General features: G+C 41.1%; 1 protein-coding gene across 27 annotated transcripts in view; it reads right to left on the bottom strand.

Moving 5' to 3' along the window:
• Positions 1-19,654, bottom strand: part of ZNF644 (zinc finger protein 644) — a 234,439-nt gene that overhangs the window by 124,819 nt on the left and 89,966 nt on the right. For 26 of the 27 annotated variants that reach the window (XM_029617824.1, XM_029617833.1, XM_029617826.1 and 23 more), the window contains 2 exons: positions 1,850-1,933; positions 1,671-1,690 (listed from right to left, as the gene is read on the bottom strand). In XM_029617824.1, coding sequence (XP_029473684.1) covers positions 1,671-1,690; positions 1,850-1,866 — 37 coding nt within the window. In that variant the 5' untranslated portion in view covers positions 1,867-1,933. The remainder of the gene's footprint in view (positions 1-1,670; positions 1,691-1,849; positions 1,934-19,654) is intronic. The other variant, XM_029617850.1, reaches the window with a different exon arrangement.

Below are 19,654 nucleotides of genomic sequence, written 5' to 3'. Positions count from 1 at the left end.
GACCCTGAAAAGTGCTATAGACACACCCAACCCTGGCAGTGTTTCAGCAATCTATACCTGCAACAGGGGCCACAGAAGACTATTACTGTGAATAATAAATGCATACTGAATTAGCTTTACAGTCTTCTTTAAAATAAATGTAAAGAGCCACAGTCAAAAACTTACTAATATGTCCACACCATAGACTCACATCTTTAAATTGGCTCCAGGGAACCAGCCATTTTATATAGTTTCAATGGAGCACATAGCAATCAGCTTGAAACAATGGTGCAAAAAGAAACGCAACAAACCAATACCCAATGTTTAATGATCAAAAACTACATTGGGTAATTAAAAAAGTAAAATGTTAAGTAAAACTATAAGCCTTAATAGAAAACTGACCATTCTAGCTCCTTGTCAAGTCAAATGGGGACACTTGTATTACATTTATAAATCCATTCTTGATCACATTGAAGAAAAACAATCATAGTTGCCCCCCCAACACACACTTTTATAAGGTTTTTCAAATACAGCAAATTTCAAGTCCATAACAGAATCTTGAACTGTATTCCAGAGTTCAACTAGATTTGTGACCAGGGTTCTTCAGTGTTCCTCAGCTTTCAGCAGTTTCCAGCCTTTAGTGCTTCAGTGATCTCCATCTTTCAGCTGTTTCTAGCTCTCCATGATTTCCAACTTCCATTATAAGGAGGAATTCTGTATAATTGATACATCAGCTCAGTGCATTACCTTCCTTCATTAATCTTAGCACTTTACCCTGAGTTAGACAAGTTGAATGCTTTTTTTTTTTAAATTTGCAGAAAGAAAAACAAAGCTACAAAATTAGCTTTCAAAGAATTTTTCACTGACATGGTGGTACATGATTATATATGGTGCTGTCAAGTTTTTGACAACTTATAACCAGAATTTGTTGCGGGTCTAGCACCCTATGTATGATACCGAGAGTTGGTGCATGAGAGATGCACCTGCTTTTGTTTTTGGCTCTCTTAGCATAGTTAACTTTTACATGTTAAAGTAACCAAAACATACAACATCATAATATACAAACACCAAAAAACAAACACACCATGCAGCCCTTCCATGCCATAATATTTGACCCACATACAGCAGACTTCCAACCCAGCACAGCTCAGTCAGATAGACCTTTGTGCCCTCAAATATCCACCTTCTCACCACCCCATCATCCATGAACCATAAAAGCCTACCTCATTCCATTTCTTTTTAAAAACTGAATAACCTAATTCAACATTTGCTGGAAGATCAAAACCATTTTTGTAGGGATGTGGATCTTGGTAAGATGGCCGCTAGCTAATTAACACTATAAAATCATCTCCATTTAGAACAGTGATACTTTAGCAACAGAGAAAATTTGTTCCCCTGAACTGAAATGTATTAGTATGCACCTTGGTCATGACTCTCTATAAATGAATATATTTTTGCAGATGAAAATAACCAGCAGTTTCCTCTAGCTGTGATTCAACACTCATTAAAGCTGCTAACAAGTTTTTGCTTATTACATGCTCAATTTTAGAGTTTCATTTACTGGTGCAGAGACATCCGTTTAGTATACATTTCAATAATTACAAAATCACACATTAATAGATTATGAAATTGCAGAAACATCCAATGCATATACCAGGTAAATAGTAACAGGAAAGGAATTTTTAATATACCTGCACATGTGTGTGGCTTCCTGTGAATCAAAAAAAACACCCCACACCAAAGATTTAGACTCCATGAATATAAATTTAAAATCATCCTTTGAGTGCACAGTTTAAAACATATAATGCTACTTAACATATGCTAAACATATTTTAGCTGAAAACTGTTTTATTTAGACATATCTACAAACCTCAAGATGTAGTGCATGTCATAATTTAGTCCAGAGCTGACTGACCTACTGCAGGCCTTATTTGAATTCAGATGCAACGATGACCTAATAAAATAGGAAAAGAGCATACCATTAGAAGAGCTGGTTACTCATATTCTAAACTATGCAAGTTCTGAGTTGCCATTTGCCCCATTTATAGAATATCTATTCACTGAATTATTACGGTATTGGGGGGATAGTAAATTATAAAAAAAAAAAAAAAAAAGTAAATCGCCACATTAAGAGGGCAATTTTCAAAGCAATTTACCTGGATAAAGAGGGATTTACCAGAGTAAAATGTCCTGTTTGAAAACTGCCCAGCTACAAATATGCCTAGGCCTCCACAGTACACATGCTTTGAAACAGATTAAAGAGCGGCATTTCAAAGGGGCTGGTGTTGAGGGAGGAAAACCCCCTGCCAAAATATTCACCTTTTCTTGCTTTATAGCCTGAAATGCATTAAAACTGTGTCTGTTCCGTATATTCATAAATCCTATCCCACAACTCCTAAGTGAAAAATACATTCCAGAATTCCTTAGAAAATAAATTCGGAATAAAAATATGGAATAGCTTAGTTGAATAAGTCTTCTACCCACTTGTACTTTTGTAGCAATCCTAAATACTGAAAGCTCTGATGTAACCATCACCTTCAAAAGCACACAAGTCAATTGACTGTACCTTCTTTAAATTGAGAAATTACTACTTACCTAATAATTTCCTTTTCCTTAGACCTGACAGGTGAATTCAGGTCTAGTGGGTTACGCACCTCTACCAGCAGATGGAGATAGAGCAAAGTTGACAACACAGTATATATATTCCTGCAATGACATCTTCCTGCCAGTATTCTCTTCAAAAGCCAACTGTGGACAGGCTAGCAAAAACTTGATTAATAACAGATAACCATTTCAGTACTCAGCCAACAGGAAATCCTGAACTCAGACAAAGACTGTATTAACACTAGTCAAGGGATTGCAGTAACACTTAACGTAACCCCTGGAACACAGCCACGCAGGAGGACCATAACACAATCATTCAGCAACCACTGGAGGGAAGAAGAATTCATCTGTCTAAGGAAAAGGAAAATATCAGGTAAGTAGTAATTTCTCACGTCCTAGCTCTCACACAGATGAATTCAGGATCAGTGAGATGTATCCAAGCTACTCCTGAATAGGGCGGGAGGCTGCCTGCAGTCCTGTCAAAACCGCACGTGCAATGGCTGCGTCCTGCCAGGCTTGCACATCCAGACGATAATACCTGGAAAAGGTGTGTAAGGAGGAACACATTGCAGCTCGGCAAATGTCAACGAGCGACAACAATCTAACTTCCGCCCATGACACTGCCTGAGCCCTAGTGGAATGAGCCCTAACCTGACTAGGCAATGGCTTTTCAGCATTCACATACGTGGCCATGACTACCTCCTTAATCCAGTGAGTTTTGGTAGCCCATGAAGCAGAGATGCCCAGCTTACTCCATCATGGAGAACAAACAGGCAATCTTTCAAAAAGGTTCAGAAACCTCCAGATACCGCACGACAAGTTTCCTGACATCCAAGGAACAGATGAGGCGATACTCCTCCACATCCCTGACCTTATCCATGGACAGCAAGGAGATGAACTGATTCAAATGAATGTCCGAGACTACCTTGGGCAAGAAGGATGGAACAATACACAGCTGTAATGTCCCCGGAGTCACAAAGGAACAGCAGGGGAATTCGTCTTTTCTAATACTGAAATTGTTGGCTCAGTGCACTGAGGCAGTCAAAAAAGCAAACAATGTTAGGAATTATTAGGAAGGGAATGGTGAATAAAATGGAAGATATCATAATGCCTCTGTATTGCTCCATGGAGAGACTGCACCATGAATAAAATATCCTAAGAACGGCAGAAAAAAAATGGAGAAAAAACCCAACAGACCAACTAAAAGATAAATACAAAACCGTCCTCTATATATACAAAACGGACATCAACAAAGCCAGAAAAGATTTCTACGCAAGAAAGATTCAACCCCAGAGCACTTTTCACATACATCAAAGAACTCACACAACCCAACAAAATTCCCCTACCTCCAGAAAATCAAGTGATCACTAGCAACAAGTTTGCCATCTTCTTCCAGGACAAAATCCTCAACCTTACCACAAAAAACCCAACCACGAATGAAGAGACTGCAATCCTTCCAAGCAAACCTGGCACCAGATGGTCACATTTCGAGAACATAGCCTCCACCGAAGTTGAAACCATCATCCGAAAAATGAACCCTGTGTCACACCCAATAGATGCCCTCCCAATAAAAACACTTAAACAAGTCTCCAACATCATCGCCAGGCCCATCGCCAACATAATCAATCTCTCTCTAGATGAGGGCATCTTCCCAGACAAACTCAAATGTGCTGTCATTAAACCAATACTCAAAAAACTTCAACTCGACTCCAATATCGCCAACTTCAGACCCATATCCAACCTCCCCTTCATAGCCAAAACACTAGAAAACATAGTCAATCAGCAACTCTCGGATCATCTAGAAAGCGCAACATGGATTCAGGAGCACCCTCAGCACAGAAACCCTACTACTATCCCTCTCAGATACAATCCTCAAAGGCCTAGACAATGGCCAAAAATACATTCTCATACTCTTCTATATATCAGCAGCCTTTGATACCATCAACCACAGCATCCTCCTGAACAGACTAAAAGAAATTGGACTATGCGACACCACTATCAGCTGGTTCACATCTTACCTATCCAAAGTCAGAACCAACAACAAAGAATCCAAACAAATACCCCTTCCCCACGGCGTCCCTCAAGGATCCTCATTATCATCCACACTCTTCAATATCTACTTCCTACCTCTATGCAAACTCCTATCTGGACTCGGTCTAACACACTACATATATGCCGATGACATCCAAATCCTCCACCCCATACAAGACATCATTGCGAATACCCTAAAACTCTGGGGCACCCACATCAAAGCAATCCAACAACTATTAACACAAATGGCTCTCACCCTCAACCATAACAAAACCAAAATACTTTATATATGCAACAAAACCTCAACTATATCTGACCCCCAACTCAATACCTGCATAACAAATAAAGAAGTTATCTTCACCGCAAAAGATCTAGAAATCACGCTGGACAGCGAACTAAACTTCAAGAAACACAAACACCACAATAAAAAAAAAAGGATTCTACAAACTCCAAGTCCTAAAGAAGATTAAAACCCCTCCTACACCCCCAGGACTACAGAACGGCATTACAAGCTCTCCTGTTCTCCAAACTAGACTACTGCAACGCAATCCTCCTAGGCCTACCAGCTTCCACCCTCAAACCACTTCAACTCCTTCAAAACGCAGCAGCAAGATCACTCACCAGCAGCAAAAGATCGGATCACATCACCTCAATTCTCAAAGAGCTACACTGGCTCCTGATCCCTTACAGAATACAATACAAAACCTTATCCCTCAACCACAAAGCATTATACAGTAACAAAACGGAATGGATGAATGTCACGCTACATTTCTAAACACCAAAAGGAATCTACGTTCCACAAACACTGGTCTTCTCACAACCCCCTCCCCAAAACTAGCTCACCACAACTCAACCAGAGAACATGCATTCTCCATAGCTGGACCCCACCATGGAACTCCCTCCCTATAGACCTAAGACTCAAACCAACGTCACAAACCTTCAAAAAGAAACTAAAAACATGGCTCTTCCAAAAAGCCTTCACGACATTCTTAAGACAACCAGCACTCAATTCACTCACTCCCACCTCCCCCCACAACTTTTCCTCCTTCTTCCCTTCACACACCCTCTAACCCCCCTCTCTAATCACTAATCGTTTTCCACCTTGAAATGACCAATCTCCCAACCCCTATAACCCATCCCATGCCTTACTACTCTGAAACAGCTATTAACTCACATATCAACCCTCCCCCCCAGAACGTCCCACAGATTCAAGCCATATTTTGAAACCACAATTAATGCAGAATGTTAAGCTATGTACCCAAATGTTCATAAGAGATACCCTCCTCCCAAAGTAATTCTTTATTTGCTTGTTATTCTCCCCCTGTTATGTTCTCCCAGTTCCACACCCTGTTACAATGTAACCTAACTCATCCCATGTAAACCGATGTGATAACATGTTGAATGTCGGTACATAAAAACAAACAAACAAACAAATAATAAAGATTATAGTTGTGATGGAGAAGGTACAAAATGATAAAGGGGATGGAACTGCTCCCCTATGAGGAAAGACTAAAGAGGTTAGGGCTGCTCAGCTTGGAGAATAGATGGCTAAGGGGGGATATGATAGAGGTCTTTAAAATCACGAGCAGTCTAGAACGGGTAAATGTGAATTTGTTATTTACTCTTTCGGATAATAGAAGAAGGACTAGGGGGCACTCCATGAAGTTAGCATGTAGCACATTTAAAACTAATCGGAGAAAGTTCTTTTTCACTCAATGCACAGTTAAACACTGGAATTTATTGCCAGGGGATGTGGTTAGTGCAGTTAGTGTATCTTGGTTTAAAAAAGGTTTGGATAAGTTCTTGGAGGAGAAGTCAAGTTGACTCAGAAAATAGCCACTGCTATTACTAGCATCAGTAGCATGATATCTACTTAGTTTTTGGGTACTTGCCAGGTACTTGTAGCCTGGATTGGCCACTGTTTGAAACGGGATGCTGGCTTGATGGACCCTTGGTCTGACCCAGTATGGCAATTTCTAATGTTCTAAAATTTTATGAAGCGTCCTATAGCCTGGATCGATCTATAGAGGACAGTCAGATTGAAGATTATTCAGCGGAAGTGACCTTGCCAGGACTTGCACAGGAGTACCAAGCTGTGGCTGAACAGAAAGATCACATCTGAGTATGTCTTACAAGTGATAAAAAAAACCAAACAAAAACCCCGTAAGGCAAGCAAAGCACCAGGATTGGATGGCTACACTGTATGGTTTTATAAATGGTTTGTAGCTAGCCTGGTTGGACCGCTGACTAAACTCTTCAATCATTTGAGGGAAGACTGTCACCTTTCTACCTTTCAGTGGAAATCAGTCGAGCCGATGCAATACCGTGTGCTCAGGCTGGCACACAGGTTAACCCATGGTTGGATGCACATCCATAACCCCTTATGCAATAAGGGGATTAGTGCATGGTGATATTAAGTCAGATGCAAGGAGCTTTGTTCAAACAAATGGTAATGGAACCCACAAAAGAGGGAGCTATACTCGATTTAGTGCTCACTAATGGAGATAATGTCTCTGATGTCCAGGTGGGCACCCACCTCAGCACCAGTGATCAGACGGTATGGTTTAATATCACAAAAAGGATACGAAAAAGAAGCACACGGATCCGAGTTTTGCAGTTCAAAAAACACGGACTTTGATGACATGGGGAAGTACCTGGAGGAAGAACTAGTAGGCTGGGAGAACGAGAGAGATGTGGAACAACAGTGGACCAAACTAAAAGGAGCAATTACCAAGGCAACTAATCTATATGTTGGACAAGTAAAGAAAAGTAAAAGAAAAATGAAACCTATCTGGTTCTCCAAGGAGGTGGCTGACAAAATAAAGGCTAAAAGAACAGCGTTCAAGAAATATAAAGGATCCCAAAGGGAGGAGCACAAAGAAGAATATTTATTTATTTAAAAACTTTTCTATACTGTCGCTAAGTTACGTACCATCGCAACGGTTTACAAACAGGCACAAAATAATGTATGTATAGGTAGGTTATCGTACATTCTAACAGGTGCCAATTAAGTACGGTTACAAACTCATTAATAAAATCAATGTTTGAGTACTGATGGTCAAGTCCAGGTGTATTATTGAGTTACTCTTCATAGTTATATTAACATGTATTTTTAAAAACTGTTAAATTCTTCATTCTCAACTGCACTTCTGACTTGTTTTCTCTCTTCCTCCTTATTCTCCCGTTTCTTTAGGAAAGGCTTGTTTAAAGAGCCATGTCTAAGGTTTTCTTAAAAAATTTGATATCACTCTGTAATCTGATTTCAGTGGGCATTGTGTTCCATAAATTGGGCCCTGCCTCTTACCTGGGTTAGTTTTGCTGATTTTACTGAAGGGACTGTTAGTAGTGCTTTGTTAGCTGAGCGAAGGTTTCTCTGTGGGACATGGACTCGTAGGGCTGTGTTTAGCCAGTCTGCTTCTTTATCATATATTAGTTTGTGTATGGTGCACAAGGCCTTGTATTTTATCCTGTATTCGATTGGCAACCAATGTAAGTCTGCTAAAGTTTCAGTTATATGGTCCCTCCTTTTTTTTCCCATCAGTATTCTGGCTGCAGTATTTTGAAGTATTTGGAGTGGTCTTATTGATATGCTGGGGAGTCCTAGTAAGAGTGCATTGCAGTAATCAGTGCTGGAAAAAACAAGTGTTTGTAAAACTGTTCTGAAGTGGGCAGGTGTGAGTAATGGTTTCAATCTTTTTAGGATCATACGTTTCGCATATCCTTCCCTTACTTTTAATGATATGTGTTGCTTTAGATTAATTTCTGAATCCATTATTACTCCCAGATTTCTTACTTTTTCGGCAAGTTCTATTTTCTGGTTATTTCTTAGAGTTATTGGGGTTTTAATAATTTTAGTATGTTTTCTTTCAAGGTGTAGGAATTCAGTTTTGTCAATGTTAATAACCAGTTCCATTTGGGTTAGTAGTAGTTTTATTATGTCTAGGTACATGTTTGCTAGTCCTAGTGTTTTTTCAATTGTGTCGTCTATTGGTAGAATTAACTGAATGTCGTCTGCATATCTGGTAGAACTAAGGGAGACAAAGAAAGTAATCAAGACAGCAAAAAGTCAAGCGGAAGAAAGGATTGCCAAAGAGGTAAAGAGGTGACAATACATTTTTCAGATACATCAGTGAAAGGAAAAAAGTTCAAAGTGGTATAGTGAAATTGAAAGGTGAAAAGGATCAATGTGTGGAGAGAGACGAAGAAATGGAAGAAATATTAAATGAATACTTCAGTTCTGTGTTCACTAAAGAAGACCCTGGAGAAGGACCATCACTAGTCAACAAGAAACTAGAGGGGAATGGAGTAGATTTAACTCCATTTACAGTAGAGAATGTATGGGAAGAGCTGAAGAAACTGAAAGTGGACAAAGCCATGGGGCCTGATGAGGTTCATCCCAGGATACTGAGGGAGCTCAGATATGTGCTGGCGGATCCACTGTGTGATCTGTTCAATAGATCCCTAGAAACGGAAGTGGTGCCGAGTGATTAGAGAAGAGCGGTGGTGATCCCGCTTCACAAGAGTGGAACCAGAGAAGAGGCTGGTAACTACAGACCAGTTAGCCTCACCTCAGTGGTGGGAAAAGTAATGGAGTCGCTGTTTTAAAAGAAGGAATAGTGAACTATCTACAGTCGGAAGAATTGCTGGACCAGAGGGCAGCATGGATTCACCAGGGGAAGATCCTTTCAGACAATCTGATAAGACTTTTTTTGACTGGGTAACCAAGGAATTGGATCAAGAAAGAGCACTCTGTCATCTACTTGGACTTCAGCAAAGCTTTTGATACGGTTCCGCACAGGAGACTGGTGAATAAAATAAGCTTAAGAGTGAGTGCCAAGGTAGTGGCCTGGATTACAAACTGGTTGATGGACAGAAGACAATGTGTGATGGTAAATGGAACTTACTCTGAAGAGAGAGCGGTGTTGAGCGGAGTGCCGCAAAGGTCTGTTTTGGGACCAGTCCTGTTCAATATCTTTGTGAGCGACATTGCGGACGGGATAGAAGGTAAGGTTTGTCTTTTTGCGGATGATACTAAGATCTGCAACAGAGTGGACATGCCGGAAGGAGTGGAGAGAACGAGACGGGATTTAAGGAAACTGGAAGAGTGGTCGAAGATATGGCAGCTGAGATTCAATGCCAAGAAGTGCAGAGTCAATCATATGGGGTGTGGAAATCCAAAAGAACTGTATTCAATGGGGGAAGAAGGGCTGATGTGCACGGAGCAGGAGAGACACCTTGGGGTGATAATGTCTAATGAGCTGAAGTCGGCAAAACAATGTGACAAGGCAATAGCTAAAGCCAGAAGAATGCTGGGCTGCATAGAGAAAGGAATATAGAGTAAGAAAAGGGAAGTAATTATCCCCTTGTACAGGTCCTTGGTGAGGCCTCACTGGAGTACTGTGTTCAGTTCTGGAAACCGTATCTCCAAAGGGACAGAGACAGGATGGAGGCGGTCCAGAGAAGGGTGACCAAAAAGGTGGAGGGTCTTCATCAAATGACTTATGAGGAGAGACTGAAGAATCTAAATATACACACCCTGGAGGAAAGGAGGAGCAGGGGTGATATGATGCAGACTTTCAGATTCTTGAAAGGTTTTAATGATCCAAAGACAACGACAAACCTTTTCCATTGCAAAAAAAATCAGCAAAATCAGAGGTCACGATTTAAAACTACAGGGAGGAAGACTCAGACCCAATGTCAGGAATTATTTCTTCACGGAGAGGGTGGTGGATGCCTAGAATGCCCTTCTGGAGGAAGTGGTGAAGACCAAAACTGTGAAGGATTTCAAAGGGGCATGGGATAAATAACTGTGGATCCATAAAGTCTAGAGGAAGTGAAAAAGAGAAGAGACATGGGGGTGGCTTGCAGGAATGACGGCTACTACCTGGAGATGAATATCCTTATTCAATAAACATACACATGATACCTAACGCTGATGATCCTGTTTTTTTTCCAGGAGGTGCTTGTGAACCTGCTACACCCTGATGCATCCTCATATATTATTGGTGGCGATTTTAACCAACCACTAGATCCTATATTGGATAGGAGGTCTGATGCACGGCCTTCACTCTCTAAAGCTACAAGGACCCTACAACACCTTTCTACATATGGCTTGGTAGACCCATGGCGATTGATTAATCCCACTGGCAGGGATTATACCTTCTTTTCGTCTTCTCACTCTTCATACTCACGCATTGACTTCTTTCTTATCAATAAGTCCTTAATGCCCAGTATTATGGACACAATTATTAATCCTATTCTTGTATCAGATCACGCTGCCATCTCAATAACCTGCGAATTAACTCATCCGAAATTGATCCATAACCAGTGGCGGTTCAACCCTGCACTATTGGACGAACCTGATTTCAAACCTTTTCTAGAACAGAAGATCCAGGAATATTTTCATCTTAATTCTACGGACGATGTATCTACCGCTGTGGTATGGGAAGCATCCAAAGCGGCAATCCGTGGGGAAATCATTAGCTTCTCCATCAGACGAGCTAAGCGTAAAAAATCAGAACTTCTTTCTCTACAAGGACAAGTTGCTCAATTGGAGTCGGAACATATCCACCACCCAACTTCGTTCTCTCTGGCGGCCCTAGTTAAGGCGCGATATCAATATAACCGTTTACTTAGCACTCAGGTTCAACTACATGTTTTTCATTCCAAAGCACAGTACTATGCTGGCAGCAATAAATGTGGGCATTTATTAGCTTCTTACTTAAAGAGGAAATCAGAATCCAAAAGAATAACCAAGATTCTCTCCTCCACTGATAGGATGTTGTTTAAAGATTCTGATATATTACAAGCTTTCAGTGATTTCTATGCTGGCCTATATAAATCGGAAATATCCCCATCGCCTGACATGTTTCATGACTTCTTCTCCAACCTCAATCATCCGACCTTACCACCGCTACAAATGGAAACACTGGACAAGCCTATCACAGACTCTGAAATTGAATTGGCAATTAACGCACTAGCTTCAAAGAAAGCGCCTGGTCCGGACGGGTTTACGACTGATTTCTACCGTTCCTTTCAGAAGACCCTCCTCCCGCACATCTCGAAGTACTTCTCCTCTTTTCCTCTCAATGAGACCTCTGCTACCTCTTTTTCACAGGCTTGTGTAATTGTACTTCCAAAGCCAGGTAGAGACGAGACCCATATAGCGAATTATCGACCTATCTCCCTGTTGAACACCGATTATAAAATATTTACCAAAATCTTAGCAACTAGACTGTCCCATGTTATGGGGCTGCTAACTGACCCAGATCAATCAGGCTTTATTAAGAACCGCCTGATAAACAATACACGGATTTTTTTTCACGTCCAACAAACAGTTTTCTCCTCCAGTACACCGGTGGTAGTGGTCTCATTGGACGCTGAAAAGGCCTTTGACCAGGTCGAATGGCCTTTTCTATTTGCTGTTTTACGATGGTATGGTGTAGGCCCGACCTTCTTGCGTTGGATTCAATTTCTCTATACCACGCCACAAGCCTTTTTATATATTAATAAACAAATGTCCCCGTTTTTCCCCCTACATAGGGGTACACGACAAGGTTGCCCCCTGTCGCCATTACTTTTTAACCTGGCTTTGGAACCACTACTATCTACGATTAGGCAGTCTGTTAATATCCAGGGTGTCTCAGTTGGCTCTAATGTTTTTAAACTTTCTGCATACGCAGACGATGTTCTCTTATTTTTAAGGGACCCGGAAAGTTCACTCCCTCACTTATTTGAGTTAATTTCTAACTATTCCTCCCTGTCGGGATACAAAATTAATTGGCACAAAACAGAATTACTGCCGCTTAATTACGCGGCCGCTGCTCTAAATTTCACTACTCTTCCTGTCCAGAAAAAATATGTGAAACTTAAATATTTGGGAGTTCAATTTTTCATGGATCCTCTGGAGACGATCTTACATAGTGAATCGAATGCCATTCAGTCCCTTAAGGATCTTATCCTACGTTGGTCTCCTCTCCATCTTACATGGTGGGGCAGATTGGATACCATTAAAATGATATTGGCCCCTAAAATTACATATATTTTAAATATGATCCCGATTTTCTTCTCCTCGGATTTTTATAAACAGGTAGATAGATTGCTGACGAGATTCTTGTGGAATAATAAAGCCCCACGAATAGCCCTACATAAACTAAAAAAGAGCAGGGATCTTGGAGGAGTGAACTTTCCGGATTTCTATTCTTATCATATGGCTTTTATGTTACAGCAAGGTTCGTATTATTTTGACTTTGAATGGGAAAGAGATGCTCCTCGATGGCTCCTAATCGAAAAAGAAAATATTGCTCCGTTACCTCTAAATTGTTTCCCCAGTATGTCTCTCACTACAGTTCAATTGGCCAATCCAATCCTACGATCCTTACATAGAGCCTTTTTAGAAATATACTCTAAGGGTCCAGTAGATTCCGTGGGATGGAAATTTTCTACTTACTCCTCCCTATGGAGAAACTCCCTTATCAAAATAGGAGATAAGTCACCATCTTGGCCCATTTGGTATAAATGTAATATATGGCTGATTTCTTCTGTTGTCCGGCAACGGAAAGTGATACCTTTTTCGATTTTATCCACTACCTATGGACTTCCACCCACTCAACAATTCGCATACCGACAACTGCATGCGGCCCTACAGGATCACCTCTTGCGGTCCTCCTGGTCGGATAATCCTCCGTTTCTATGGGGGTTTTATCAGAAAAATGGTGAGCATGGGCATTTGGCTTCTCACTTATACAAGTTTATTAAAAAACTGTCTTTCACTGCAACGAGTGCCCTTCGGTCGACATGGGCATCTGATTTGGGAATAGAGATCACTCCTATGTGGAATTATAGCTGGTCCATTTCATCACGCATCGCACTCTCCTCCAGTTTGACACAGTCCTCCTTTTTTACTCTCCATAGAGTAGCTTGGACTCCTTGGAAGCTACACAGGGCTGGTATTTTAGACTCCCACAGGTGTTGGTCATGTGCAGCCCCTAATGCCACCTTATCACACATGCTTTTTGCCTGCCCATTTGTTACTTTATTTTGGCAACAGATATGGGTTAAGATCTCTGTTATTTTGAATCTGCCTATCCCTATTTCTTACTCTGTTGTGATTCTCAAAGGGGCGCACCCCCTAATCCACTTGCCTTTACCTGGTTGGAAATTATTGGACTTTCTATTTACTATTGGTCAACATAACATCTTGTCAAACTGGAAGCGCAGTGATTTGTTGTCTGAATCGTTGTGGTGGAATACTGTTATTTTATACACTAAATATGAACGTGCCATGGCCATCAAGTACGGGAGACTAGGTAAATGGTCACAAGTATGGAAACCGCTAGACATCTATATAAACGCTATCTGATGCTTCTCAATGCTTGTTTTCTCTTGACTCCCTCATCTCCTCTTCTTGTCTGTTCCTTGCTACTTTCTTTATGCTGGTTACTCCGGTTGGTCCTAATTTTTTTTCTTTGTCTCTTTGGTTCAGCAGTATCCCATTTCTCCTCTCTCTTCTGATTTCTAGCTCTGTCCAGGGTAGGGGTGGATAGTTCGTTCCGCTCCGCCCGTCTGTCCTTTTCATTGTTTTCTTCTTTTCTTGTTGTCCTGTTCTACTCTCTTCTCTTACTTTATTCTTTTTTCTTTCCTTTATTATTTTTATAATGTGTGGCTTTTCCGACTCATGTTAGCATTCTTTTGTACGGGACACTTTACGATATTAAGGTGATGTAACCGAACAGTTGTTTTAAGTTTTCTGTTTGTAATGTGTCTATTGATATGCCAATGTTTCTCTTTTGCAAAACTTTCAATAAAAATATTATAAACTAAAAAAAAACAAAAACAAACATACACACGATTAATGTGACTCCAACATTGCTCTATGCTTCAACAGCAAGAGGAAATGTGGAAAAAAGGATTTGCATCCACATAAAAGCAGTGGAGTAGCTTGCTTGTTACGGCGGTTACTACCCCAAACCAAAAATGCCTGATACTTCACTTTCAATGCATATCCAGCGCAGCTCACTGCTTCAACGGCAGGGGGAATGAAGAAAAGAGGATTTATATTCAAACAACCAACAAGGACTGACTTGCACAGGCTGGGTAAACAAGCGTGTGTAGCTTGCTTATTACCGCGGTTACTACCCCAAACCAATTAAGCTGGATACTTCATTTAGATGCAGCTCCAGCACTGCTATCTACGATGGCGGGGGTGGAAGGGAACTAGAACCAAAAAATTATTTAAAGGGACAAGAGTAACAGAAAAGTATGGAAAAAAAAAAAAAAGTGTGTGACAGCTTGCTGGGCAGACTGGATGGACCGTTTGGTCTTCTTCTGCCGTCATTTCTATGAATCACAGATGGAAGCAACATGAAAACATTTTTTTAAAAATCTTGCCAATGGTCAGGTTAGGAAAACAGATGCTCAATTTTATGAGTGTCTGTCTTCATAACCCACGTACAGCCAGTTCTCCTTGGCACCCAATGCCAAGGAGGCCTAGAGACGCACAATTTCCCCTAGCACCTCCATTTTAACGTATCAGCTCATTAGCTGGTGGATGGGCGTGCATTAAGAAAGCAGGCGCTCAATCATGAGCACCCTTTTTTCCCCGCACAGATATTGCATCGGCCTGTGTGACTGCTAAAGAAGGGAGGGATCTGGGGTTATGTAGTCCTATAGACCAATATCACTCATTAACACTGATTTAAAACTCTTAGCTAAAGAATTAGCAGACAGGCTAAACAATATGATAACCACCAATACACACAGATCAAGCAGGGTTTATCCCAGTCCGGATGGTGGCAGACAACCTAAGGAAACTTTTTAGACTTGATATGGTGGGTGAAAAAGGAAAAAATCTCATCCCTGTTGCTCTCCATAGATACAGAAAAAGCCTTTGATAGAGTGCACTGGCCCTTTCTTTTTAAAACCCTTGAAAATAATGTACTTTGGGAAACAGCTTCTTAATTGGATTAAGAAACTCTATGAACAACCTATGGCCTGATTTAAAGTGAATAAGGGAAATTTGAAGTAAGAAGAACTTGCCAGGTATACCCCTTACTTTTCACAATTTTTCTAGAATCCTTCATGAAATGGATCAGACAGGACAACAGAATCCAGGGAATTTCAGTAGGTGGGGTTAGTTATAAAAAGTCCCTGTTCGCAAATGATATATTTACCCCCAGGGGATAGATAGATGGATAGATTTAGTAAGGTATTGGGGTTCCAGATCAATGTTGAAAAATCTGAAATTTTGGACATATTTTTATCTGCGGCACAAACTGCTACTGTGAAATGTAGCTTCTCTTTTAAATGAGCCAGAACCAAGATAAAGGTACTTGAGAATTTATATAGGGAAAGCTAATGAAAGGCCCTTTCAACTAAACTATGCACTGCTAATGGTCTTGATAGGGAAGAATTTGGCAAAGTGAGGCACTTATGAGTTGTCTTCGTTTGTTTGTCAAGATCGTGACAATTAAAATGAATATCTTGCCCTGGCTTTACTATTTACTCCACACCCTCCCAATCCCTATATCAAATCTGGCAGAGGCATATTTTAGACTTCATTTGGCAATGTAGGCCCCCCCAGGGTGGCATCGGCAGTCATGTACCAACCAAAAAATAGAGAAGGGCTAAGTGTTCCAAATTTACACTGGTACTATACGGCTTCCCATTTGAAGGCCATCATAGATTTGCATAGACAAGGGGAGAGGAAACAATGGGTTGCTTTACAACACTTTACAAGGTCAATGCATTGTGGGCCTTGATATGGCAATCAAAACAGATAAGGAGGCCAGTTCAGAAGATGTTACCTTCCACCTTAAATACTTTGCAAGTTTGGAGGCAATCAAGGGTTAGGGTGGTGTGGAAGAGGGAATATTTCTATCGATCAGCCCTACTACATAATTTAGATTTTCCTGCAGGGTTGGCTCCAGAAACATCTAGTAAGGGGCTAAGGGGATCCAGAAAATAGAACATATGTGGGATAGCAGAGAGGTCCTACCGTTTGAACATCTTATGGGATCATTTGACTTACCATCTTCTGATAGGTATTTTTAACTGCAAGTTAGGCACTTTGTGAGCCAGAGGAGTACTCAGTGGGCTTCGGTAAGGAAAATCTTTTTTGAGAGGCTATGTGATCAAGCAAACAAGGTTAAGAGGATTATCTCGAAGTTCTAACTCCTTGCTTAATAAGGAACTTCTAGACAAGCTGAAACATATGACAGCCTGGGAGGAAAATCTGGGGACATGCTATATCTGATTCTGAGTGGTATCTCTTTTATAAATGTGGGTAGGGATCCATATAAGCTCTACTATTAGAACATGAATTTAAGGTACTTTTGAGGTGGTACCAGACACCAGTAAGACTGCATAAAATGTTTCTGGCTATGGAGGATAAATGCTGGAGGGAGCGTGGGGAGAGAGGCTCCTTTTACCACATTTGATGGAACTGTGCCGTTATTGCTCACTTTTGGGGTGGGGGGAGGGGAGAATTGTTTTCTTTAATCAAAACAATCTTAGGAGAAGCCATGGTTTCTTCCCCCAAATGTGCCTTGCTTAATATACCTGACCCTGATCAGCCAGCACCAATTCATCAGCTAACTCCATTTGTTTTGGCTGCTCAATGCAAAATAGCTTTCCATTGAACACTGTCTATAGTTCAATCCATGGACAACATCCAGCATAAATTGGAAAGAAAATTCTATAAGAAGACAGATGTTGGCTAAATTCAAGAAAGTATGGCTACTTGTTACTGTCTTTATGAAATGCTGGGCTTTGCGGCCTGCAACAGAAGTGGGACTTTTTTAAATATGGTAAGGGATAAAAGCAAGCCTTTTTGTCGGTAGTGCCTCAAGTCTGGAACTTCCTCCCAGGATGTATTAGGAGTGAGGGTAATTATTCTAAGTTTAGGAAGATGGTTACAATGTGATTTAAAGGATTGAGAGATAAAGTCTCAGCGGCATTTGGCGCACACAAAGGAGCTCCTTTGTGGCCCTCCGTGCGACAGAGCGCACACACCTACAGCATCGATCGCCAGCTCTTGACCCCACCATACAGATGACTTCAGTGGGGGGGGACGGGGGGAGGGGGAAGCAGGGCCACAGGCCAAAGCAGATGGCAGAGGTGGTGGGAACATCATAGGACTGCAGAAGTCTCTCTTCTGGGCCAGGAACTGCTAAGTGGCCTGATGGTTCAGAAAGATGAAAGGCAGATTCAGAGCTTCCTTCCACGGCATCAACTACCAGTTCTTAACCCCCCCCCACGCAGATGATTCCAGGGGGGGGGAGGGGCGAGGCCATGGGCCAAAGCCAGCAGGAACATCACAGGGCTGGATTTCATATAATACCTTTTATTTTCTTTGAGTACTGAGGCTCTTGGAACTCATAAGAACACAAGAACATGCCATACTGGGTCAGACCAAGGGTCCATCCTGTTTCCAATCCAGGCCATAAGAACCTGGCAAGTACTGAAAAACTAAGTCTTTTCCATGTTACTGTTGTTAGTAATAGCAGTGGCTATTTTCTAAGTCAACTTAATTAATAGCAGGTAATGGACTTCTCCTCCAAGAACTTATCCAATCCTTTTTTAAACACAGCTATACTAACTGCACTAACCAAATTCTCTGGCAACAAATTCCAGTGTTTAATTGTGCATTGAGTGAAAAAGAACTCTCTCGGATTAGTTTTAAATGTGCCACATGATAACTTCATGGAGTGCCCCCCTAGCCAATTTCTGAAAGAGTAAATAACCGATTCACATCTACCTGTTCTAGACCTCTCATGATTTTAAACACCTCTATCATATCCCCACCCCCCCCAGCTGTCTCTTCTCCAAGCTGAAAAGTCCTAACCTCTTTAGTCTTTCCTCATAGGGGAGCTGTTCCATTCCCTTATCATTTTGGTCGCCCTTCTCTGTACCGTCTCCATCGCAACTATATCTTTTTTGAGATGCGGCGACCAGAATTGTACACAGTATTCAAGATGTGGTCTCACCATGGAGCGATACACAGATGCATTATGACATTCTGTTTTATTCACCATTCCCTTTCTAATAATTCCCAACATTGTTTGCTTTTTTGACTGCCGCAGCACACTGAACCGACGATTTCAATGTGTTATCCACTATGACACCTAGATCTCTTTCTTGGTTGGTAGCACCTAATATGGAACCTAACATTGTGTAACTATAGCATGGGTTATTTTTCCCTATATGCATCACCTTGCACTTATCCACATTAAATTTCATCTGCCATCTCGATGCCCAATTTTCCAGTCTCACAAGGTCTTCCTGCAATGTATCACAATCTGCTTGCAATTTAACTACTCTGAACAATTTTGTATCATTTGCAAATTTGATTACCTCACTCATCGTATTTCTTTCCAGATCATTTATAAATATATTGAAAAGTAAGGATCCCAATACAGATCCCTGAAGCACTCCACTGCCCAGTCCCTTCCACTGAGAAAATTGTCCATTTAATCCTACTCTGTTTCCTGTCTTTTAGCCAGTTTGTAATCCATGAAAGGACATCACCACCTATCCCATGACTTTTTACTTTTCCTAGAAGCCTCTCATGAGGAACTTTGTCAAACACCTTCTGAAAATCCAAATACACTACATCTACCGGTTCACCTTTATCCACATGTTTATTAACTCCTTCAAAAAAGTGAAGCAGATTTGTGAGGCAAGACTTGCCTTGGGTAAAGCCATGCTGACTTTGTTCCATTAAACCATGCTTTCTATATGTTCTGTGATTTTGATATTTAGAATACTTTCCACTATTTTTCCTGGCACTGAAGTCAGTCTGACCGGTCTGTAGTTTCCCAGATCACCCCTAGAGTGGGAATGGGAGAGATTCAGCTATGCCTTAGCCTAATTATCTTTTACTTTTCCAGGAACTACAATGAATCAGATGCTTAAGAGACCAGTTGCTCAGCAGATCAATATCCTGTCCCAGCTCATGGTAAACATTTCTTCCTGTGTATCTCGATCTTTTCATGCCACTCAACTCCTTGGAAGAGCTCTGATCTGAAGCAATTTAGGTATA

The sequence above is a fragment of the Rhinatrema bivittatum genome, chromosome 10 (assembly GCF_901001135.1).
Source record: "Rhinatrema bivittatum chromosome 10, aRhiBiv1.1, whole genome shotgun sequence".
In the NCBI taxonomy this organism is placed as follows: Eukaryota; Metazoa; Chordata; class Amphibia; order Gymnophiona; family Rhinatrematidae; genus Rhinatrema; species Rhinatrema bivittatum.
Note: the sequence above shows the minus strand (reverse complement) of the source record. Positions and strands in the feature narration are given on the sequence as shown.